The 22,005-nt window shown below is 28.9% G+C and overlaps 1 protein-coding gene across 1 annotated transcript; it reads right to left on the bottom strand.

Moving 5' to 3' along the window:
* On the bottom strand, positions 811 to 16,577 carry LOC109352974 (protein NRT1/ PTR FAMILY 4.2-like). The gene is made up of 6 exons (XM_019595160.1): positions 16,401 to 16,577; positions 16,032 to 16,266; positions 15,862 to 15,923; positions 15,651 to 15,757; positions 14,672 to 15,325; positions 811 to 1,210 (listed from the first exon to the last, which is right to left on the bottom strand). Exons 1-6 carry the CDS (start codon positions 16,575 to 16,577, stop codon positions 811 to 813), a joined length of 1,635 nt encoding a protein of 544 aa, XP_019450705.1.

Here is a 22,005-nt window from a genome sequence, read left to right as displayed (position 1 = left end):
GCCACGCAGTTCAGGTCCTGTTACCTAGTTCTGGTAACCTGTTACTCAGGTCAATTAACTCATTATGTAGCAATTTAACTTCGCCTTTTTGACATATCCAATTCTTTAAAAATGATTTTCATTCTTTGAGCATTGTTACTAAATATTAAAGTGAGTGTAAGGATAGAAGTACCTATATGAAGACTTAATCTATAATTTTCTCGAAGCTTGAGTCTTCTATGTCTTCATGGTCTTCTTTCTTTTCTTCTTTTTGTGATCTTGGTGTCTTCATCAAAACCATGCCAAGGTCAAGAGCAAGATCTTCTTCACAATCTCCCTCTTTTTTATGATGACAAACTAATACATTTTGAAAATTGAGATATGAATTTTTCTTGAGGTTTAGCATATGTAGAGGATATAACTTTGTTGAAAGTTAAGATATGCTCCCCCTATCTTGTATACTCCCCCTTTGTTTTATTGTATATGCCTGAAATTTTTTGACAAAAAATATCAATTCCAACTTTTCTCCCCCTTTTGACATCATCAAAAAGAAGAAAATCTAGTTTTGTCCAACACAATATATATGTATAGAAAAGGGTAACAAGATATGTTTGAGTTATAAACAAGCCAAGGTCATAATTTTTGCACAATAAAATGAATTCTGAATAATGCTAGATAGTAGTATATCAAATCAAAAGAAAAAGTAAAAAGCAACATTAACATCAGTTCTGAAATTGCAATAACAACAATAAGAAAAGTGAAATCCTAGAATGTTGGACTACGACTCTTAATGATCTGGATTAACTTGTTGAGAGTCCAGAGCTATGTAGTCTAATCACAATTAGATATGCATTTAAGCTCTTCTTTGACATGTAGATTCGCTGTTTCAAAAGCATCCATCCGAGTAGTGATGTAGCCCTTAAGCGAATACAACTCGTCCATGAACATTTGACTAGTAGGAGTGGAGTCATACGAAGATGATTCAACACAAAATGCGGGATGACTAGGAGGATTAGCAGAAGGATTTTCTGGATTTGTAGCCTGATGATCTCCACGATGCTTGTAAATCATGTCATTGGTATCCCAAAAGAAACCCATTTTGTGGATGACGTCCACATCAATTTTGTCGTGAACATCAAGCGAGATCTTAGACTTTCCAGGAAATGAAACACCCGCATACTCAAGAATGGCAGTTATGAGAATAGCATAAGGCAGTGGTTCGAACTCTCCACTAAAGGCCCAAATTTGTCTCATTACCATTAATGTCAAATTAATTTGAACATTCTGTTTAATAGCATACATCAATTGTAGTTTCATATCATTCAATTGTGAATGGTTTGAAAGCTTTGAAACTATGATGTAGTTTAGTAGGTAATGAAGCAAACGATCCTCTAGGTTCAAGTTACCGACAGACAAAATATTACGGTTATGCACAAAGCCACCTATTGACCTTTGCTTACACATTTCTATTTCCCTTTTGGAGTATCTACATATAGAGTAGTATATATCCATTTTATTAAACCCTTCTAAATCACATTGAATGCCAGATTCAACTATTATTCCTATGTATGGTATATTACCACAAAGTGAACTCAAAGTTTTAAAATCTATGGTAATTTCTTTGCCTTTGACAAAAGAAACCCATTTTGTGGATGACGTCCACATCAATTTTGTCGTGAACATCAAGCGAGATCTTAGACTTTCCAGCAAATGAAACACCCGCATACTCAAGAATGGAAGTTATGAGAATAGCATAAGGCAGTGGTTCGAACTCTCCACTAAAACCCAGTAAAATACTCGAACAAGTTTCGGATAGTAGGCATGATGCATTTCACAAAAATAAAAAATTCTTTGTTGCTTAAAAAGGGTTGGGAAAATGAAATCATTGTTATGAAAAGAGCTTAACATGCCATACTTTGGAGTAAAGATGAGACGTTTCATGAAGTGCTCCTTGAAGATGGTTATTTGTTCCTCGCTGGCCAAGAGTCACGCCAAATCTAATGTATTAACTTCATTTAGGTTTCATTGCCTCCCTTGAATTATATTGGTTCTTTGCTTATTAGCTCTACAGGAAGACTCCATTGTTATCGAGGTTTGAAAAAAACTTAGGTTTTTAGAGATTTTGGGTTTTCTGATTTAGAGTACTAAACACAAAAATGATACTAGTAATGTGTTTAGAAGAAGAAATGTAGTAGAAAATGCCACAAAAGTCAAGTAAAAGGTTGAGGAAAGAAGTTTTTTGAAGTTGTGGGGGGTTACCACGTTTGGAAGGAGGGAAAATTGAGAAGATGGAGTTGAAAAATCTGATTTTTGCCTTAAATAGTGAAGAGTGTAATCGATTACCACGAATGAGGAATTGATTATCCAAACTTGTTATTTGGCAATTAATCGATTAATTCAACATGTAATCAATTACAATGCCTGATTTTAAGAAATATTTTGCCAATGATGCCTTATAATCGATTACCCTTCCATTGTAATAGATTACATACCCTAAAATAATAAAAAATTAAGCAATAACAAGCATGTATAAGTTCAAGTAGGCATCAAATACATGTAATGAAGCGCATATAATATATTTTTAACATGTTAGGATAGATATGCTTCATCAAGAATGTCTAGTTCTCGTCTAAGTTTATAGAAAGGATCTTTAACCAAAGGTTTTGTAAAGACTTCTGCAAGTTGTTCATGTTTATCAACAAATTCTAAGAGAACATCTTTCTTTTGGACATGGTCCCTGATGAGTATAAAATTACGCTACATTTGCATTATATTTAACTTGAATTTTAGGATATGATTAGGACTTTAGGATTGTTTTTAGCTTTTATTTCTCTTTGTTCGGGTTGAGCGAGTGTTTTTGGGTATGTTGTACAGTTTGGATACATTGAAGCCAAAAAGAGTAGAGATTGAGTGCAAAAAGATGAAATTCGATGTTGAGGCTATGCGAAGACCAATTGAAGGGTCAAAAGAAGTCTTGGATGTTATATTCTATTCCTATTTTTTAGATTTGTTTTGTTGGGCTTAGCCCAATATTTTGTAATTAGGATAAATGAGGGTTATCCCTCAAGGATGAAATATTTTATGCTTTACATTATAATTATCTAATTTAGAATTTGGTTAATATTTCTTCATTATGAGTGAGTAATTCCCTTTGTTTCTAGGGTTGAGGCTATACCCTTTTACAATCAATAAACACTTGTTCTTATTTCTATTTCATTGAGTATTATAATTTGAATCATTAAACTGAGTTTTATTTGTGTAATCGACATAAATTATTCCTTATTTGAGTTAAATATAAATTAATTTTTACAATTAATGGAATTTTTCATTCCTCGTGGGATCGATATTTTATTATTTGCATAATCGTACACTTGCGATTTGCCCTATCAAATTTTTCGTGCCGTTGTCGGGGACTGTGTCAAATTTTCTTTAATTCTCAATTAATTAATTACTTTACTCTAGTGTATTACACGTTTTCCTTTTTCTTGGTACCTCTGCAGGTTGCCCATTTGATTTATGCAAAGTTCAAATTACTACTCAAAGCTAGAAATGAATTTCTAAATTTTTACCACAAATTGTAACATCATGAATTTTCGATGTATGTTGTATTAATTATGTAAGTCTTCATTCTTTTTCGATGTATGTATTTTAACAAGAATTAGTTTTAGAAATCAATAGGCAATGATTTAGTCTAAATCGTAGTTGAGTGTAAGTCTTGTTTTGTGAATTCCTATTTTGTTGTAAAATTTCGTAATTTTCTGTGATGGAAAGTGTTTGAGCTGTTGTGGGGCCCATATTCACCCGAATTCGGTCAAATAACGTGTTTTTTAGTTTCATAGCTTGGAATCGAATTCCGAGTGCATCTTCGGCTTCGAAATATTATTTCGAGTCAAAAAAGCATCAAGTTTGTTTATGAGGCATTTCTAAATATTTTTCACTTCGAATTATGTGTTCAAAGTTCTAACTATAACCCAAAATCGGAAGATTTTTAATATCCAGCCAGTATTAGCCGACAATATTCGGGCATAGTTCAATCGCGAATGTTTCACCCAAGAGGTCACTTCACTTTCATGAGTGAAACTTGCTCGGCAAGCAAGCAAAATTACCCATCTCTTACACAAACCCCCTTAAACCCTTCATCTACCCATTACACAATTTACTCTTTGAAAACATTTGGTTTTCCCCTCCTCAAATCAGATTCATTGTCTTTAAAAGAGCCCCCTCTAACTTAGAGAAACCCTTGGCATTTTACTGTTCTTCTTCTTCACTTTGATTCTCAAAAACTTCAAGGTAAGCCTTCATTCTTTTTCGTTCCTCATCTCTTAGAATCTAATTGTTAAGTGTTTACGAGATTTTAGTATGATATTTATACGCATGTTACGAAAATTTTCAACCGTGGAAATTTTCTAATAATCTTCCTAATTCTTGTTATACTCAAGAACTCGAAAAATGGGTTCTCATGAATTTAGAAAATCGTTATTTTGAAACCATGAAATCTTGTTGTTCATGGGGGCTATTTTAGCGTTTAAAAATATGCATTTTGTGATTTTAATGAAAATGAGATGATTATGAAATCAAGGATATCTTGATTTAAAATGTCATTTTGAGTATGTGATCAACCCTTGTAAAAAAGATGTTGAAATAACCATGAACACGATGGGAATCGTGAACGATACTTTCAAGGATAAAGGATGGTTCAAGAATATGAATCTTGGACCAGATGGATGAAAGTGTTGGATGTTCTTAAAATAGATTAAAATGATGTCTTTACCTTAGAGTTAGTAGGTAAAAGATTTAACTCGCAAATCACTGATTGGTTTTTTGTGTTTAGTTTCGAGGCGTTCGTAGTCGGACAACCTACCCATACACTTAAAGGAGATCAATCGCTCTACAACCCAAGGTGAGGGAGAATATATTGTGACATAGTGGTGTTCGAATATGACACACGGATCTCCCAACTACCTCAAAAGTTGGGAGTTATATTTGTTTTTTTAAACCCATACTTAACCAAATGATTGCGTGCCAGGATTAAGTATGAATGATTTCTTAAGCTGTATGCCCTAGGATAACTTAAAATATCAAGTATTGTGGTAGTTATCCATGAAGGAACACCACTCAAAAAACTAAAATGCGTAGGGAAAAAATAGCGGTAGTATTCAATTCGGTGGCCCAAAAGGTTGAGACAGTGGGCCTAGCCCTATTTGGCATTATGACTTGGTTGTTGAGTTTGGTTAGAAGAAAGATGTTTTTTATATGTATTGTGATAGTCAGAGTTTTATATGTTTAAAAAAAAATTATATGTATTATAGTAAGACAAAATATATTGATATGAATTGTCACTTTATCAGAGATATAGTGTCTGCAGGTAAAGTTACGGTGCAGAAGATTCACACTACTAGCAACCTAATGAACATGGTGACAAAGCAACTTAATGTTGTCGAGTTCAACCAATGTTCGGACTAGGTTGGTGCATACAACACTTGATTGACCTTCTTGACTTAATTGGTAAAGACGACATAATTCCTTTTTGAAATTGAAGCCAATGCAGAGATTTTTTGGATTTTTTTATTAAATTATCTTTTAACTTCACAATCTTATACCATTAAAACCAATACATAAATATATAGATATAGAAGTTTAAGATATGATAGTTGTTTTTCCAATAATTCATTATAATTGCAATTAGGAATATAATGAATCGAACTAATTTGACATTGTTTGAAACTCAGCTTGTTATTAGCTAAGCTTGACTCATAAACTAAATAGGTTGAACTTGATCTAAAAATAGGTCTTGTTTAATAAACGAGTTAAACTTGAATTAAATATAATTTGACTTATTAGGTTTTTGAGATGACTCAAATATATAAATTTATATACATGAAAGTGATTCAAATGAGAGCATTTATAATATAAAAATTTTGAGAAGGGTGAACCAGTGACATACAAACATATACCCCAATGGCATTTTTAACCTTACACTAAAACTAATCCATTTTGATAAAAAATGATTATTAAAATGAATTTTGTCTTCATCAACAAACACTTTTTTCATTCACATTATATCTACACTCATCACTAAACACCAACTATCATGCTTAAAGTAAACATATTTGAAAATGCATATTACATTCCGGTCTCTAATACGCAATGTTATAAATTAAATAGTTTAATATTTATGTCGGTAGTGTAACTCTTTTATATAACCATTACGTCGTGCACCTTGACTAAAGATGACAATAGGTAGTCAGACTACGCGTACATGTGGATAAAATATGCAACTTGTTGAACCTATGTCTGTATTTTTTGGACCCATAAGTAATTGAAACATGAGATTTTGAGATTTACTATTGGATGGGTATGATCCAATTAATGAGGTACTAGATGTTCGGACCCACTATTTATTCCTTAATCTATATATATATATATATATAGCAATATATATTAATCATAATTGTCATGTTTTATTGTAAATTTATAATTGTAAGTCATATTAATTCATATATGTGACTGTTACGTTATTAAATAATAATATTATGTTGTTAAGTTGTGATGTTATGTTTTTAATTCATATATCTGATGTAACATTATATTGATTGAAAAGTTCTTACTAAATAAATTTTTCATCTTAATGTTAAAATTGTTTTTATGTTTGTTTTATATGAAACAAATATTTGCTATTCTGATTTATATGAACCAAATATTTGCTATTCTAATTTATATGTACCAAATATTTGCTATTCTAATTTATATGAACCAAATATTTGCTATTCTAATTTATATGAACCAAATATTTGCTTCTAAGTTGGCTATGATAATATATAACTATATATAATAATTTGAGTTAAAAATAAAATATTTCACATTAATTTGTATACACAAAAAATAGAACACATTCATTTGTGCATATTTCTTGATATTTTTTTTTAAATGGATCCAAGAAGAAATTAATAGTCAGAAATATTAATAAAAACTATTTTGTGCAACTTTGATGGTGAGCAATTTGGACAATAAGTCAATAATCATGCATACAAATAAAAAATATTAATTTAAAATATTCTATTAGTACAGGGCAAAAGGTTAACTCTAGAAAACTTTAATTTTTTTAACACATATGATTCAATGTAAGCGTACACATTTTTAAACATTTCTCTTTTTTAGAAAACGAATGTACTGATTGGTGAATTCATTTAATTCACAACGTTTTACATTTAATAAAAATATGCATAATTCAACTACCAAATTCAGATGAATATAAATTTTCATCCTTCCCCATACAAATTAGCATTTCAAATTTCAAATCTTTATCATTATCTTTATTATCTAAACTTTTATAATAAAATAAAGCATTTGCCCTTCTTTTCTCATCATTCAATTATGGTTGTATTCAAAGGTTTGTGAAAATCCGGACTGGGATTCTCTAACATCAAGTTTTGTTGACTTTAATTTTCATTTTCTCTTTTTCTTTATGAATGAACTAAATACAATAATTATTAAAAGAATGAAATCGTGAAGTTATCAGGATTTAAAGTTAGAAAATCCAAATCCACGAAAATTATACTATAATACCAAAATGAATAGCTATATTTGTTTAAAGTTTAAACCCTTTTGTCCTTTTCCTCTTTCAAAACAGAAGGCATATATATTGAGTAACGAATTCCCTTCATCCGTGGTATATTTCTGCAAATTATTAGCAGTATTCATATTTCATTATTTTATTTAATTATTTTACAGGCAACCACGTATTTATAAGGTGTACTTTCAAATTTTTATGTGACGTACCGTATGCAAATAGAACATTTTTTATTGCATATCATTAAACGTTGAACAAATTTGTTATAGCACTATCTTTTAATAGATTTTTTAAATTTCGTGATTCATGTTTGGATATTTATTTACATGTTTGTTCCTAACAATATTATCTCTTTATTAATAGAGGACAACAAACCTAAAAGGATAACATTGAACATTTATAAGTGAATATATGTACATTAATTAGATAAAAGACGAAAATCAAATATTATGAGATAAATATGATAATATATTTCATTATTTTGTAATTCAAAAATATTTACTTACTAATTATGTTATTAATTGTTTTCTTTTTAGGTCTTCAACATCTAAATTCATTCTCTTATATAAATAAACAAAATGACAATGTAATTAACTTTAAATGATTGAGGATAACATTTATAATATGAATAAATGGAAAAACAAATACAAAAACATAACAACTAATACTGTATAAGAAAATATATTTAAATGTGATAATGATAAAAGTAAATATGTTAAATACAAAAGGGGTCCTAGTTGAGTTTGAAAATGAGATAGAAAATAGAAATATTGCAAGATTTACAATATCCCATATCACTATGGAAAATCTAAATTATATATAGACTAAAAAGTAGAAAGTCATGGTTGTGTAAGATTTAACATTAAGATAAATAAAAGATTTATATATATTCAATACATCATATATTATTTATGTCTAAAAGTTAATAGTAGATAAATATGAATAAAAATGTATAATTCTGTTATATTGTTAGTGCATGTATTTTTCTCTAAAAACAAAATTGGTTCCTGGTCGATAAGAAGATCATGGATTGAATTAGAGGTGACAAAATTATTCACAATCCATCCAAATTTAAGAAAATAAATTCATTTATTAGAGCTAATAGATTTAATTGGATATCATACAATAATTAATTTTTGTAGTGAATGAATTTGAATGCATCTATTATATCAAACGAATACATATTCATTTTGATGTATATTCAATTCATTCAAAAAACAAACATTCACAAACTCTCTTATTTATTTTTTAATTTCATTCGCTATCTCAACTCTAATTTTTTTTTTGTAGTGTTTCTCACTTTTATTTTGATTTTTTTATTGAACTGATTTCAATCATATGATATGTAGATATGATTAATATTAAAAAATTATTCTTAAATAAATAACATATATAAATATTTATTAAATTTTTTACAGGAAGAACTTCATTTTTATAACAACCATATTTTATGAATTAGGTCTGGTTCTATAATACATGTAAGCTCCATGTCCAGAGCACGAATATCAATTATTCCTTGCAGGTGTACTATAGACTTGATCATCATCGAACAAAGGTTAATGTAAAAGATGTTGCAATATATAGATAACTTTGTCATTTCCCTTGTGGCCTTGTCCAACAAGAGCTTAAAAGATATCTATTGAAAATACTACTTATTTTAAAAGTTCAAAAAGTCGCATTTTAAAAAAGTGTTTATTAAACAAAATTAAAAAACACTTTAAGAAAAATAAAAGTGCTTTTTTTCAAATGAATTTAAAAATAGTTTATTAAAATAATTATTTTCTTCAAAGTTGTTTTTAGTTCCAATTAAAAAATATAATGGACTGAATATCCGTCCATCTAATTCATTAGAATTGATTCATGAATGAAACGGATGAATTGAATCCATCTTTTAATTTTAGATAATAATCGATTGGATAGCTGAAAATATGATTTCAAAAGATTTATATATGATTAAAATATACACATAGTATAATAAATCATTAAATGATCTAAATTTTGATATAATATGATTAAAATAACTTCATTTAATCCATATTGAAAACTGGATTAAAATGAAATGAAGAGGCTCAATAAGTAAGTGTATAATTATAAAATAAAGTATAAATATATATTTAGTTTATAAAATATCAAAACAATAGAATAGTATAAAAATAAAACATCGAAAAAATGATAGGAAAAATATTACAATTTTACTTGAAAGTTTAACAATTTCCATAGTGCTCTTAGTTTTAAGCATATTTATCTTAACATCCAAACTCTTTACCGATTCAGATAGAATTGGTATGAGCAGGAAAATCTAAATTTAATATATGTGAATTTCTAGTATTCTAGGGATTAGAGCTCAGAATATTTAATTAACGTAGAACAACTCTCTTAGTTTATAGACATTTCATGTTTCTAATATATGGAGTTTGAAATAATTTCAATATTTTACTTTTTTTTGTTGATAAAAAGTTGAAAATATTTGTATTACCCAGTTTAATATTATTTATTAATTATTAAAATAGTTTAATTAAAATTGACAAATGAAACTAATTAAATTAAAAATTAATCGTTAAAATACTTTAAACCAGTTTGGAGCATTCAGATACATCAGTTTGGAGCGTAGTAAGGTGCAGGTGTGCAACTCTTATTGATGGTTGAAGGAAAAGTGTCAATAACACTAGCTAGTCATTGCCTTAGCTTCCTTCACCTTCATGATTGCTCAAATTCGTTGAAACGTTGTATGATGTCATCCAATTGATTTTGAACCTCACTCATTTGGGTTTTGGTTGCACGCTTTGGATGAGCTACAAATGTTCACTGGCTAACCTCAAATCCCGCACCTCGGATATGGTCAGGGTAGATAGGCAGTCATAGTGCCTTGTTAAGTATTATGCGACTATCCGGCTGTGCCTCCTTTTCTTTTAGGGCAACTTGACAAATCAAGAAAAAACATAATGTTAATTAATCACATTTTAATAAATAAAGTATGGAAATTAAGTATAATTAAAAAATGAGCACTTACAACACGTCTTGCCACTTCTTGAACTTGCTCATTGTCAATGATATCATCTTTGTTCTTACGGGCATCCACTCATAGAACATCGAGTTCTACTCCATATGAAGTCATATGTGTATCGCTTATGTTCCCCAACTAACAAAACATAACCAATAATAATGTAATTAGATATATATGCATACAAAACATAACCAATAATGTACTTACAAATTAACAATACTTACAATTTTTTCATCGATTCCTCTTTACCCAGCTCGAGAAGCTCAGTATGGATGCTCTCTTGCGATTTTCATTACTTAATTTCTAAAAAAACAAACAACATTAATATCAATAATCATATATATGTATATACAAAAGTCAATACAAAGAATATGATTTTACCAAGGAAGACTCGTTTTGTGTGTGTAGGGTGACAAAAGTCTTTCAATCCTCTTATTCAACGATAATATATTTAGTTGGAGGTTTTAGGTTGACATTGCCATCAATATCTCTGAGTAATTTTCCGGCAACAGTTCGGAATTGTCGGAGAGCCTTGCCAGCCGATTTAAGGATATAATTTTTATGCTCATCACCAACACCAAAAGTTGACTGAAAACATATACATTAACTATCTTTCATGCAAACACATGCATATATGTACCTTGCATTAACTATTTCATTCCAAATACGCTCCTTCACGACATTTCCTATACCAATCCATTTGTTCAATGTTAGCTTCACATTCCTCCTAACCACAACCCAAATTTAGCTAACCCATGAGTTGCCACTCTTCAATTTTAATGGTTGGCCTTTAGAGTTCCATTGAACTTCTATCTTCACATCCTTACTTCTTGACTGAATGACATTCTTCATGGAAGTCATTCCACGTGAAGTTCGTTTTTGGACAACGATTTACTTGTCTTGTGGAGTCGGTGTAGCTTCGTCACCATTGTGGAAACCATGATCACCACTTTGGGAAGCTATTGATGAAGTTTTTTGAGGTTTCTAAGAGTGTGAAAGTTTATGAGAATGACGGTTTGCTAAGAGTATGAGGATTTTTTTCCGATTAAGTTTGAGAGCATAGAGGGAACTGATTCACGTTTTAGATATTTAAACTGTAGTATCCATTTAACAGCGTACGCTGTTGTATTGACCTCTTCAACAAAGCATATTAACGGTAGCGCTGTTTGATTGACCTCTTCAACAATGCTGCTTAAGGGTTATGCTATTGTTGTGTATCCAGCTGTTTACTACTCATTCTCATGGACACATCAACATCGTTTCCTGGACGATGCACTGTTGAATAAAATCTAATTGACAGCGCTATCTCAATTATGCGCTGTTGAATAGAATCTAAATGACACCTCTATCTTAACTATGCACTGTTGAATAGAATCTATTGGCAATGCTACCTTAATTATGCGCTATTAAACTCAACTTATTTTCCAAATTAACAGTGTATTCATAATTATGCACGGTTAAATTAACATTTTATATTGCGAGTCAAAATATATACAACATGAATATACATTAATAATTAACATGAAATTGTCATTAAGTAAATTACTATATTATTGTGTTTATTAATATGAAACTCCAAAATATTAAACATTAAGTTTTGTTAATTTATTTTTGTGTTTATTAAGTTTTGTTAATTTTTTTATTGTGTTTATTAATATGTAACTACAAAAATATTACATAAATAACCATTCAAATAAATAACAAAAAAATAGAAATTAACATCCAAAATAATTGTTCATTTTTAATTCAAAGAGACAAAATATATTATAATGAACTAAATGATTTGGTAGATTACAATTAACCGAATGAAGAAAATCAACGAAGTAAATAATTTACAAATTAATTCTTCATCTCACACAAATATTGTATACAACTACTTTAATTTCCTTCTGAAATCTTGATTTGGTATATCACAATGAAGGAAATTAATGAACTGAAAGATTTGGTAGATGAATGAACTCAATAATTTACAAATTAAATTTTCATCTAATGCAAATCTTGTATAACATCCACTTTCCTTATGAAATATGGGTCCTTTTGCCAAATCAAAATTTGTTAAAGATCTCATTGACATGATTCTGGAATAGAAACACAACTTTAGCACTTTTAACACTTCAAGTTGTTGAGATCTGTTGTCTGCTATCTTCATGAATATACTCCTAGAGAAATACATACTCTTACTGATGAAATATAACATGAAGTGAATCACAATATTTATAGATTAGCAACCATTAATATTTCTACAAACGAAGAGACGCATAACCACTCAACCATTAATATTTCAACAAACGAAGAGACACATAATCACTCAACCATTAATATCTCTGACTCTTAAGAAGTCGTATAAAATCAACCAACAACGTATAATTAAGAAAGCGATGTTACTATGTAATCTTCAAGAATGCTTTCTTATTTATGCTCCGTAGAATTTATTAACATTAACAACGATTTCTATCAAATATGCTGTTAAACATGACTCATTCATGCTAGCGCTAACTTTACTGACGTTTAACAGTAATGTGTCAAGAATGCGCTGTGGAAGTTACACACATTGACAACGCTTGGTTTATGCGTTGTTGATGTTCTTCCGCCTCGTTTTCAACAGCGTCGTTCAAAATTGCGTTGTTGAATGACTGTTGTGTATTACGATATCTGGCGTAGTGATATAAATTTACAAATATAAAAGCTTAAGACTTGATAATTATTTTTCCAACCATTTATTATAACTATGACTAGGAATGATAATGAATTGAACAAATTTGACATTAGCTTGAAACTTAACTTGTTATTTGCTCGATAAGCTTAGATCATCAACAAAATGGGTTGAAGTTGAGGTAAGAATAGAGCTCATTTAATAAACAAGTCGAACTTGACTTAAATACAGTTTGACTCTTTAGGTCTTGAGATGACTCAAATATATAGATATATAGACAAAAGTGATTTAGGTGAGAACATCTATAATACAAAAAACATGAGAAGAGTAAATCAGGGACATACAAATATATTTAAATGACTAAGATTGCAAGTTATTTAATGGTTACATGATCACTTATGTTTTTATCTTGACAATTGAAATAAGATTTAATGATATATATTAATTGCTCTTATTTCTCATATTAACATTTGTTCTTATTTGAGTCACTTTCTATATAGACACATACATGTAAACAATCTGTATTATACGAAGTTTAATTAGTAACCGTATTTATTGTTAAAATTCACAAACTTTCTCTACACAATTATGTATAATCCATCAAAACCTTAGATAATGAACTTTAATTGGTAAGTAAATTCTGTCAATATATTATCTTTTTCCCTCAACATATGAAAATGATTAAGATTAAAAGTTAGTTAATAGTCATATGATGACTTATTTTTTAATCTTGACAATTCAAGTAAAATTCAAGATATATACTAATTGTTCTCATTTTTTATATTGGCAATTGTTCTTATTTAAGCCACTTTCTATACGTACATATACATTTAAACAATTTTTATTACATAAACTTTAATTAATAACTATATTTATTATTAAAATTGACAGACTTTCTCTACATAATTATGTATAATCCACTGACACCTTATATAATTCACCTACACTTTGTGTACACTTTAATTGGTAACAACATTGTGTCAATGTATTATCTTTTTTTCTCTCAAAATTGTCATTTACTTCTATTATACCATTTTTCAAATTGTGTTTTACACAAATTTAGAGTACAAAGTTTTTTAATTTGGAAGCACACTCATAGATGGGGTATCGATTTGAATCTATTTCATGATGTCCAAAGGGTAAAAATATTCAGAAGATTACATTGACACAAGATACGTTACAACATATTTATTTTTCCAGCATTTCCCACATGTTACATGACCAAATGGATTAGTTAGAGAGAAAAAAATGTATGCACTAACTGTGTTTAAATTTTATATATTGTCACTATATCATCCATTGTTCATATATAATTATCATTGACTATAAATGATAGATAATGTAATTATTGTTTATAAATTGTTAGACTGATAGTTCTCTTATTTAGAACCGCCTAGCAAAATAAACAAACAACATAAAATTAATTAAGTTTAGAAAGCAAAGAAGAGCATAAAAATAGTGCAACCTATCATGATTAAGATCATTTCCTCCAATCCATGCCTGACCAAATATTCCACTAACTGAATTGCATACAGTCACTAGCATTGAACTGAGGAAGTAACCCATTGAGGATGAGCAACATGCTAATGCAGTAGAAATGCTTTTCATGCCATTTGGTGCTTTTGAGTAGAAATGTTCAAGCATTCCTCCCACTACAAATACTTCTGCTGATGTTACCAAGAGGGTTTGTCCAATTAGCCAAAATGCAGACATTAAATTTCCCTCATTGAATTCTTTCAACCTCTTATACTCAACCAATGCAGCCACTGCCATAGACATCGATGATACCGCCAATCCGGCTCCCATCCTTACAAGTGGTTGATAAATTTTATTAATTGCTTCATTGTTGCCATAAAAGCGTTTAGATTGTTCAAATAAGTACAAAAAAACAAGGACAACAACTAGGGGAATCACTGATATAGATTGAGTGGTGATAGTAATATTGTATATTTTTCTATTCATGAAGTTCCCTTGTTGTACTGAGAATGTCATCAATTGAGCCGTACTACAGTTCAACATAATTGTTGTTGCTAAGATTGGAAGAAAACCGAGGAACGCCTTGGTGTCCTCGACCTGAGCAACCTCAATTGTGTCATCATTCAAAGCTTTATTTAGAAACCTGCAAAAGTTTTACCAGTTTATACAATATTCAGTTCACTAAATACTTCTCTTCTCTCCATGTCATTTCAATACTTGTTACTTTAACTAGAGCATATGTGCAAGTGAATGTGTTAAAGAGTATTATTTCCTTCTATCATGAGGTCTACTTGTTTTGTTTCTCAATGTGACACAAACTCATTCCTAAAATAATTGATTGGAAGATTTGAGAGGATCTATAGTACAATATAAAATGAATAAGGTTTGAGATGATAGTACTTATCATATATATCGTAAGTCACTTCAATCAATTAATTAAGATTATGGTGAAAGAATGAAAATCTTACTTGAATTTATTATACGATTTCTCTTTTGCATATGATTGTTCTTTGGGACTATGGTGCACCTCAAGTGTTGTGGTGTCATTTGTATTATGATTTGAAGCTAAAAACACCTTGAAACAAAAGATTGAAGAAATTCAGATATAACAATACTTAATCAATCAATAGATTTATATTATTTTTTTTCTTATTTGCACATTGTAAACATGTGTATCACCTTAATTAGCCTTCTTAAGGGACTTCCACTAGGTTTCTTGCCTCTGTAAAATGGAAAACCAGCTGAAAAAATTGTAATGGAACAACATAGGAGTATAGCCGATATCATTAAACTCCAACCCCAACCACAATTCTCTTCAATCCAAACCATTAAAGTTGCTCCTAAAATGCCTGCTGTTGTTACCGACATGTAATACCAACTAAAGAATGAGGAAATGAGGTTCTCCTTAGTATGATCAAGTTGATCAGCACCATGTGTAGGCAAGGTAGCCTTGGTTCCTCCAATTCCTATGGCCATAGCACCAAGTCCAATATAAAGAATAGCAGCTTGAAAAGTTGAAGGTGTTTCGTTCTCAGGTGGTAGCAAATTCGAGTTTTTAGCTTGGTAAGTTAGCAAGATGACTCCCTGCAAAAGTTCAAGTCTTTAAATTGAGTCCTATGAAAAATAAAATGTTTAGATATTTTCCAATTGCATTATTTCTTATATTGTTTATTAATGAATTTTAAATTTAGAATAAGAGATGAATGAGAATGTCATACCAATAACTCTATGGTAGCATAAAGTACAAAAGCAGTCAATTTGCTTAAGTAACAGTCATTGATATATCCAGCAACAACTGTGAGCAAATAGGAAGTTCCCACAAAGTTGGTAACCATGTTTGAAGATTGAGCAACAGGGTAATGCATGTACTTCAAGAAGTAGCGAACTAGGTTCATATTATTGCCTAAGAAGACCAAACTCTGGATCAGCTCCACGACTGTGATTAAAAAACACGTACTGTTAACTTTTATTATTAATTTTTCATAATAATTTGCATTTGATTATATATTATTTGTAGTGTTGCTATATGGTTACTACATTTTCCATTTTTATTTAAATTATGTCGAGAATGAGATATGTAATGTGAGATTTACTTTTCAACATGTCCTCTCCACATGGGCCTGTGGGACTAGGTGAAATTTTACCTTTATGATTGAAGGAATCTTTGACCCACGATAACCGGACCATGTCAAGGTTTACCTCAAAACCAATTGACAATGAGATAAGGTTTTTAAACTATGCCTAAGAGAATGGGGTATATGATTACTTACCAACAATATTCATATCCAAATTTACACTAAAACGGACAATAATACCTAAAAGGAAACAAAAACTAAACTAGTTCCTAATAGCTCATAATTTTCGTCAAAATGTATATATGTTTTCAAAACTTGGCTCACCATTGAACTAGAGAAAGACTATATTTAAGGTTTTGAGATTTTATTAAATCATATGTATCCTTCTTTAGTTGGAAGCAATCAACTTAGAGCTCTTCCTACTAAATATTTAAATTATGATTTTGTTTTGTGTGTGTTGAAACTAGTTCTGTACATACATATAAAATATGTATACCAATATTTTTTTATGTAGACATATTACAATTTGTCTAAAAATATAATATACATCTTTTTTAAGGTTTTAAGTAAATTTATGTAATATCATATATATAAAATATTAAGTTAAGAGAAAATATTCAATACAATGAAGGTGTAAGATTTTTTTTACTTTCACTTGATCATTTATTATTCATATGTTAATAATTAATGACTTTTAAATAAAAATAATACACATGAATAGTTAATGATATAATAATAATGTAAAAGAATTTATATCTTGACAGTACATGAATATTAATCTCTTAAACTAATTTCTTTCTTATACTAATGAGAAAATAGCCTCTGTAAACATTTTTTTACTTTCCTAATGTATTGATTATAATTGATTCTTAAATAAAATTGCATTATACTAGAATATAAAGAAAATATAGTAAGAAAATAGAATCAATCCTAATCCGATTGTGAATTACTTATTATTAGATTATTATATTAATAGATTAATTAATAGTAATGTTGTATTAAATACGATAATAAACATAAATGAATATTTAACTTACTGCATGCAAGGCTTGCAGCTAGAACTCCACCATGCCTTCTTGGATCAGCCTTCCTTCCTTTGTAGTCAATATAATCATAATCACTTTCATTAATGATCAATGCTTCCCGTGATTCTAAACTCTGAAGAAGAAAACATGACTTTTATTTTTCAGAAATTGAAAAAGTAAATTATAATCCTTTAATATCCAAGAGTTAGAGTGAAATGTAGTTTTAGCATGATTTTTCATTGAAGTTTATGTCACACCAATAGTTAAATAAAAAATAAGAAATATGAAACTGCTATATAGTTTTCTGAAATATACCATGATGATAGGTTTTTGTCACTCAATATGGGTTCTGTAGTTTTGAAAGGGATTAAACTTATGTTCACTTGCATTTTGTTTATAGGTGCAAATGGATATATATAGCTAGAACTTTTGGATTCTCTAGCTTCAAATGTGAATGGCTTTATGATTTTATTCCTTTTCTAGATACAGTTCTTGTATTTAATTAATTCTAAAGAACACAGAATGGCGACAAGAAAAAAACTAAAAAAGTCACTAAGACTTAAAGGAGAAGAATCCTAACTAATTTTTAGCAACCTTTCAAGTTTGAACTTACAAATGGATGCTGGGAAATTAGGGACTATAGTTTGATTTTATTATTAAAAGGACAAATTCTTCAGAAGTAATAATTACAATTGTATGCACTTATATGATACACTATCACAACATCATCCATTATTTATATTTAATTATTATTGACTCTTAAATAAAAATAAAAGTAATACAAATGACTAGTAGACAATAATAAATGTATGTAAATAAAATCTTTTGACGGTGCATATATAAATCTTATAGTCTTCTGATATTGGGTTTGTACTTTGATACATACGGCTTGGATTTGGATTTTATAACTTCATGATTTTATTCCTCTATTATAAAAATTATTGTATTTAATTTATTCATAAGAACACAAAATGCATGATTTTATTATTATAATAAAAGGAAAATAAAGCTACAAATTAAAATCTAGTGTATCTCAACGCTCCAAACTGGTTTAAAGTATTTTAATGATTAGTTTTTTTTATTTAATTAATTTCATTTATCATTTTTAATTAAAATAATTTAATAATTAAAAAATAATAATAAACTGGGCAATATAAATATTTAAACTTTCTACCAACAATAAAAGTAAAATATTGAAATTATTTCAAACTTGAGATATTAGAAACATGAAATGAGTATGAAGTGTGAGAGCTGTTCTACGTTAATTAAATATTCAGAGTGCTAATCCCTAGAATACTAGAAATTCAAATATGTTAGATGTATATTTTCCTGTTCATAATATTTCTGTCTGAATCGGTAAAGAGTTTGGATGTTAATATAAATATGCTTAATACCGGGCACTATGTTTCTATTTGGACAGGGCCCTCCACATAAGATAACGTGTGGCAACAAATGAATATCGTTAAACTTTCAACTAAAATTGTACTATTTTTCGTATCTATTTTTCAATGTTTTAATTTTTTATATTATGTTTTATAAACTAAATATATATATTTATACTTTATTTCTGAACTATACATTTTTCTCTTCATTTCATTTGAATTCAGTTTTCAATATGGATTTAATGACGTGATTTTAATCATACTATATCAAATTTTAGAATTTCTTATATTATGTGTATAAATTTAAAAATTAAAATATATGGAATAGATGGAGTAGGAATGATGTTCAAGGGGTGACAAATAGATCAATTTGCATTTGGATCCTAATAAATGGATAAAAAGTCATCCATCAGTTCCTATAAAATCTATTTAAATAATATTTAAAATAATCCAATTCATTCATATTAAATTTAATGAATGAATTTCAATCAATCCGTTTTATCGATGAATCAATTTTAATTGATTAGATGGATGAACATACGACATTGTATTTTTTATGAAAAGTGAACAAAGTCCATCTAAACTTTAATCACCATGAACTATTTTTTCTTTTTAATTATTTTTATTAGCAAAAAAATTTATTAATTTAGAGAAAAAGATGCCAAAAGAATTAATGGTACTCATATCCACTATGTCCGATGATTACTAACTAATAAGAGAATTTGATGGGTGTGACACCCACTCCACAAACAAGTAAGTGAAGGTGTGAAAGTGATCATTGAGGTGATTCCAAGCAAGAAAATAAGTTTCAATGACTCTTGTAGATTGAACTTAGACTTCTCAATTACTCCTTGAAAATTAAACATTTTGTTAAATTAATCATTGTATAAATATATTTTTCAATAATTAATTGCCAGCATAGAAATTATTGCAATCAATCTCACAATATTAAAAACACAACAATACAATTTAATCAACATTGATATCCGAAAAGATCAAAATATAAAAAATGATTGAGAAGAACATATTAACTAAATTTCAAAGTTAAAATTGGTTAATATAGTAATATTAGTATATAAAATTAAATTATGTAATAATTATTTAAGAGTCGAGGTTAAAACAAAATACATGAATTAGAATTCTTTATTAATGGATCAAATTCACTAACAATTAAAGTTTAAGGGACAATTAGGAAGAAAAATAGTTTATGATAATTACTTGCAAATAAAACAAAATTTAAGGTTTTTTATATATTTTTTCCTATTTTTAATTTGAACAAAAACACTTTTGAAGTAAATCATTATTTTAATAAAGCATTTTTTATTATCATTTTTTTAGAAAAATCACTTTTTAAAATATATTTTTGTAAAAGTGTTTTTAATTTTTTAATGAACACTTTATTTTAAGATTTCCAAATATGGACAAAAGGGACTAAACTAATGAGCCAGACCAATGATATAGAGATCGAGGAGTGTTGAGCAAAACAAGGCAAAAAAATAAAATGAAATAATAATTATATTCTTCTATTTACACTTACAATAATATTTTAATTCATGAAACTAAGTGTAAAAATAGTCTTTATCTATCTGGTAATTAAGAAGATTGCTACTCAAACTAATGTATCTATTCATTTTAATATATAATATAATTTTGGTGGATTTGGATTTTCTAACGTTAAACCCTGACAAATTCATGATTTCATTCTTTTTCTAAAATAATTATTGTATTTAGTTAAATCATAAAAAAGAAAATGAAGAGAAAAACAAAATTGAAGTCAACAAAATTTGATGTTAAAAAATCCCAGTCCTGCTTTTCACAAACCTTTGAATACAATGATAATTGAATGATGAGAAAATAGGGATAAATGCTTTATTTTATTATAAAACTTTAGCTAATAAAGATAATTATGAAGATTTGAAATTTGAAATGCTAATTTGTATGGGGAAGGATGAAACTTTATAATGAAATTGGTGGTTGAGTTATGCATATTTTTATTATAATGTAAAATGATGCTTTAAATGTGGAAGAGGAGTTTTGGAATAAAAAGTCTAAGCTGAATTGACATACTAAAGCCTTTGGGTTCAACAACATTTTCAATAATTGGATTAGTGCAATTCTTCACTCTACCAAGTTGTCCATCTCTATAAATGGGCAATTGGACTTTTCAATTGAAAAAGAGGGGTTAGACAAGGTGATCCCCTATCTCATCTCTTTTTCTTGGCTGAAGATGCGCTAAGTAGAGGAATAACAAAGTTGCTCAATTATGGAAAAATTAGCACTATATCTAGCCCTAGAAGGATTAAAACTCTTAGTCATGTCCAATATGCTGATGATATTTTGTTATTCTGCAAAGGTATCAAAAAGGAACTTTTGGCCCTAAAAGATTTTATCTTCAATTATGCCCAAACATCTGGTCAAAATTTGAATTTGAGCAAGTGTAAATTCTACTCCTCTCAAGCCTCTACAAGGAGGAAGATTTTAAATATATCTACTTGGTTGGGTTTTAATGCTGGTTAGCTGCCTTTCACTTATATGGGGGTGCCTCTATTTAAAGAAAAACCTAGGACTATCCATCTTCAACCTATAGCTGACAAGATCATTAATAAGCTCTCAAAGTGGACAGGTTCTTCCTTATCAATTATAGGAAAGGTGGAGTTGGTCAAGTCCATAGTGCACAACATGCTAATGTATAGCTTTCATGTTTACTTTTGACCTACTAAGCTTTTAAAGTTGGTGGACAATTGTATCGGAAATTTTATATTGGTCGGGAGACTCTAATAAGGTAAAGAAATTGGTCAATGTTGCTCGGCACCAGGTTTGTAACCCTGAAAACGGGGGGGT

Source organism: Lupinus angustifolius, chromosome LG07, assembly GCF_001865875.1.
Source record: "Lupinus angustifolius cultivar Tanjil chromosome LG07, LupAngTanjil_v1.0, whole genome shotgun sequence".
Classification (NCBI taxonomy): Eukaryota; Viridiplantae; Streptophyta; class Magnoliopsida; order Fabales; family Fabaceae; genus Lupinus; species Lupinus angustifolius.
Note: the sequence above shows the minus strand (reverse complement) of the source record. Positions and strands in the feature narration are given on the sequence as shown.

Coding starts and splice junctions, on each gene's coding strand:
- LOC109352974 (XM_019595160.1), bottom strand. CDS start 16,577: ATGAACCTAGTTCGCTACTTCTTGAAGTACATGCATTACCCTGTTGCT. Junction 15,326..15,650: donor AAATCGTATAATAAATTCAA/GTAAGATTTTCA, acceptor AAACTTTTGCAG/GTTTCTAAATAAAGCTTTGA. Junction 1,211..14,671: donor AATGATCTTAATCATGATAG/GTTGCACTATTT, acceptor TTGGGCCTTTAG/TGGAGAGTTCGAACCACTGC.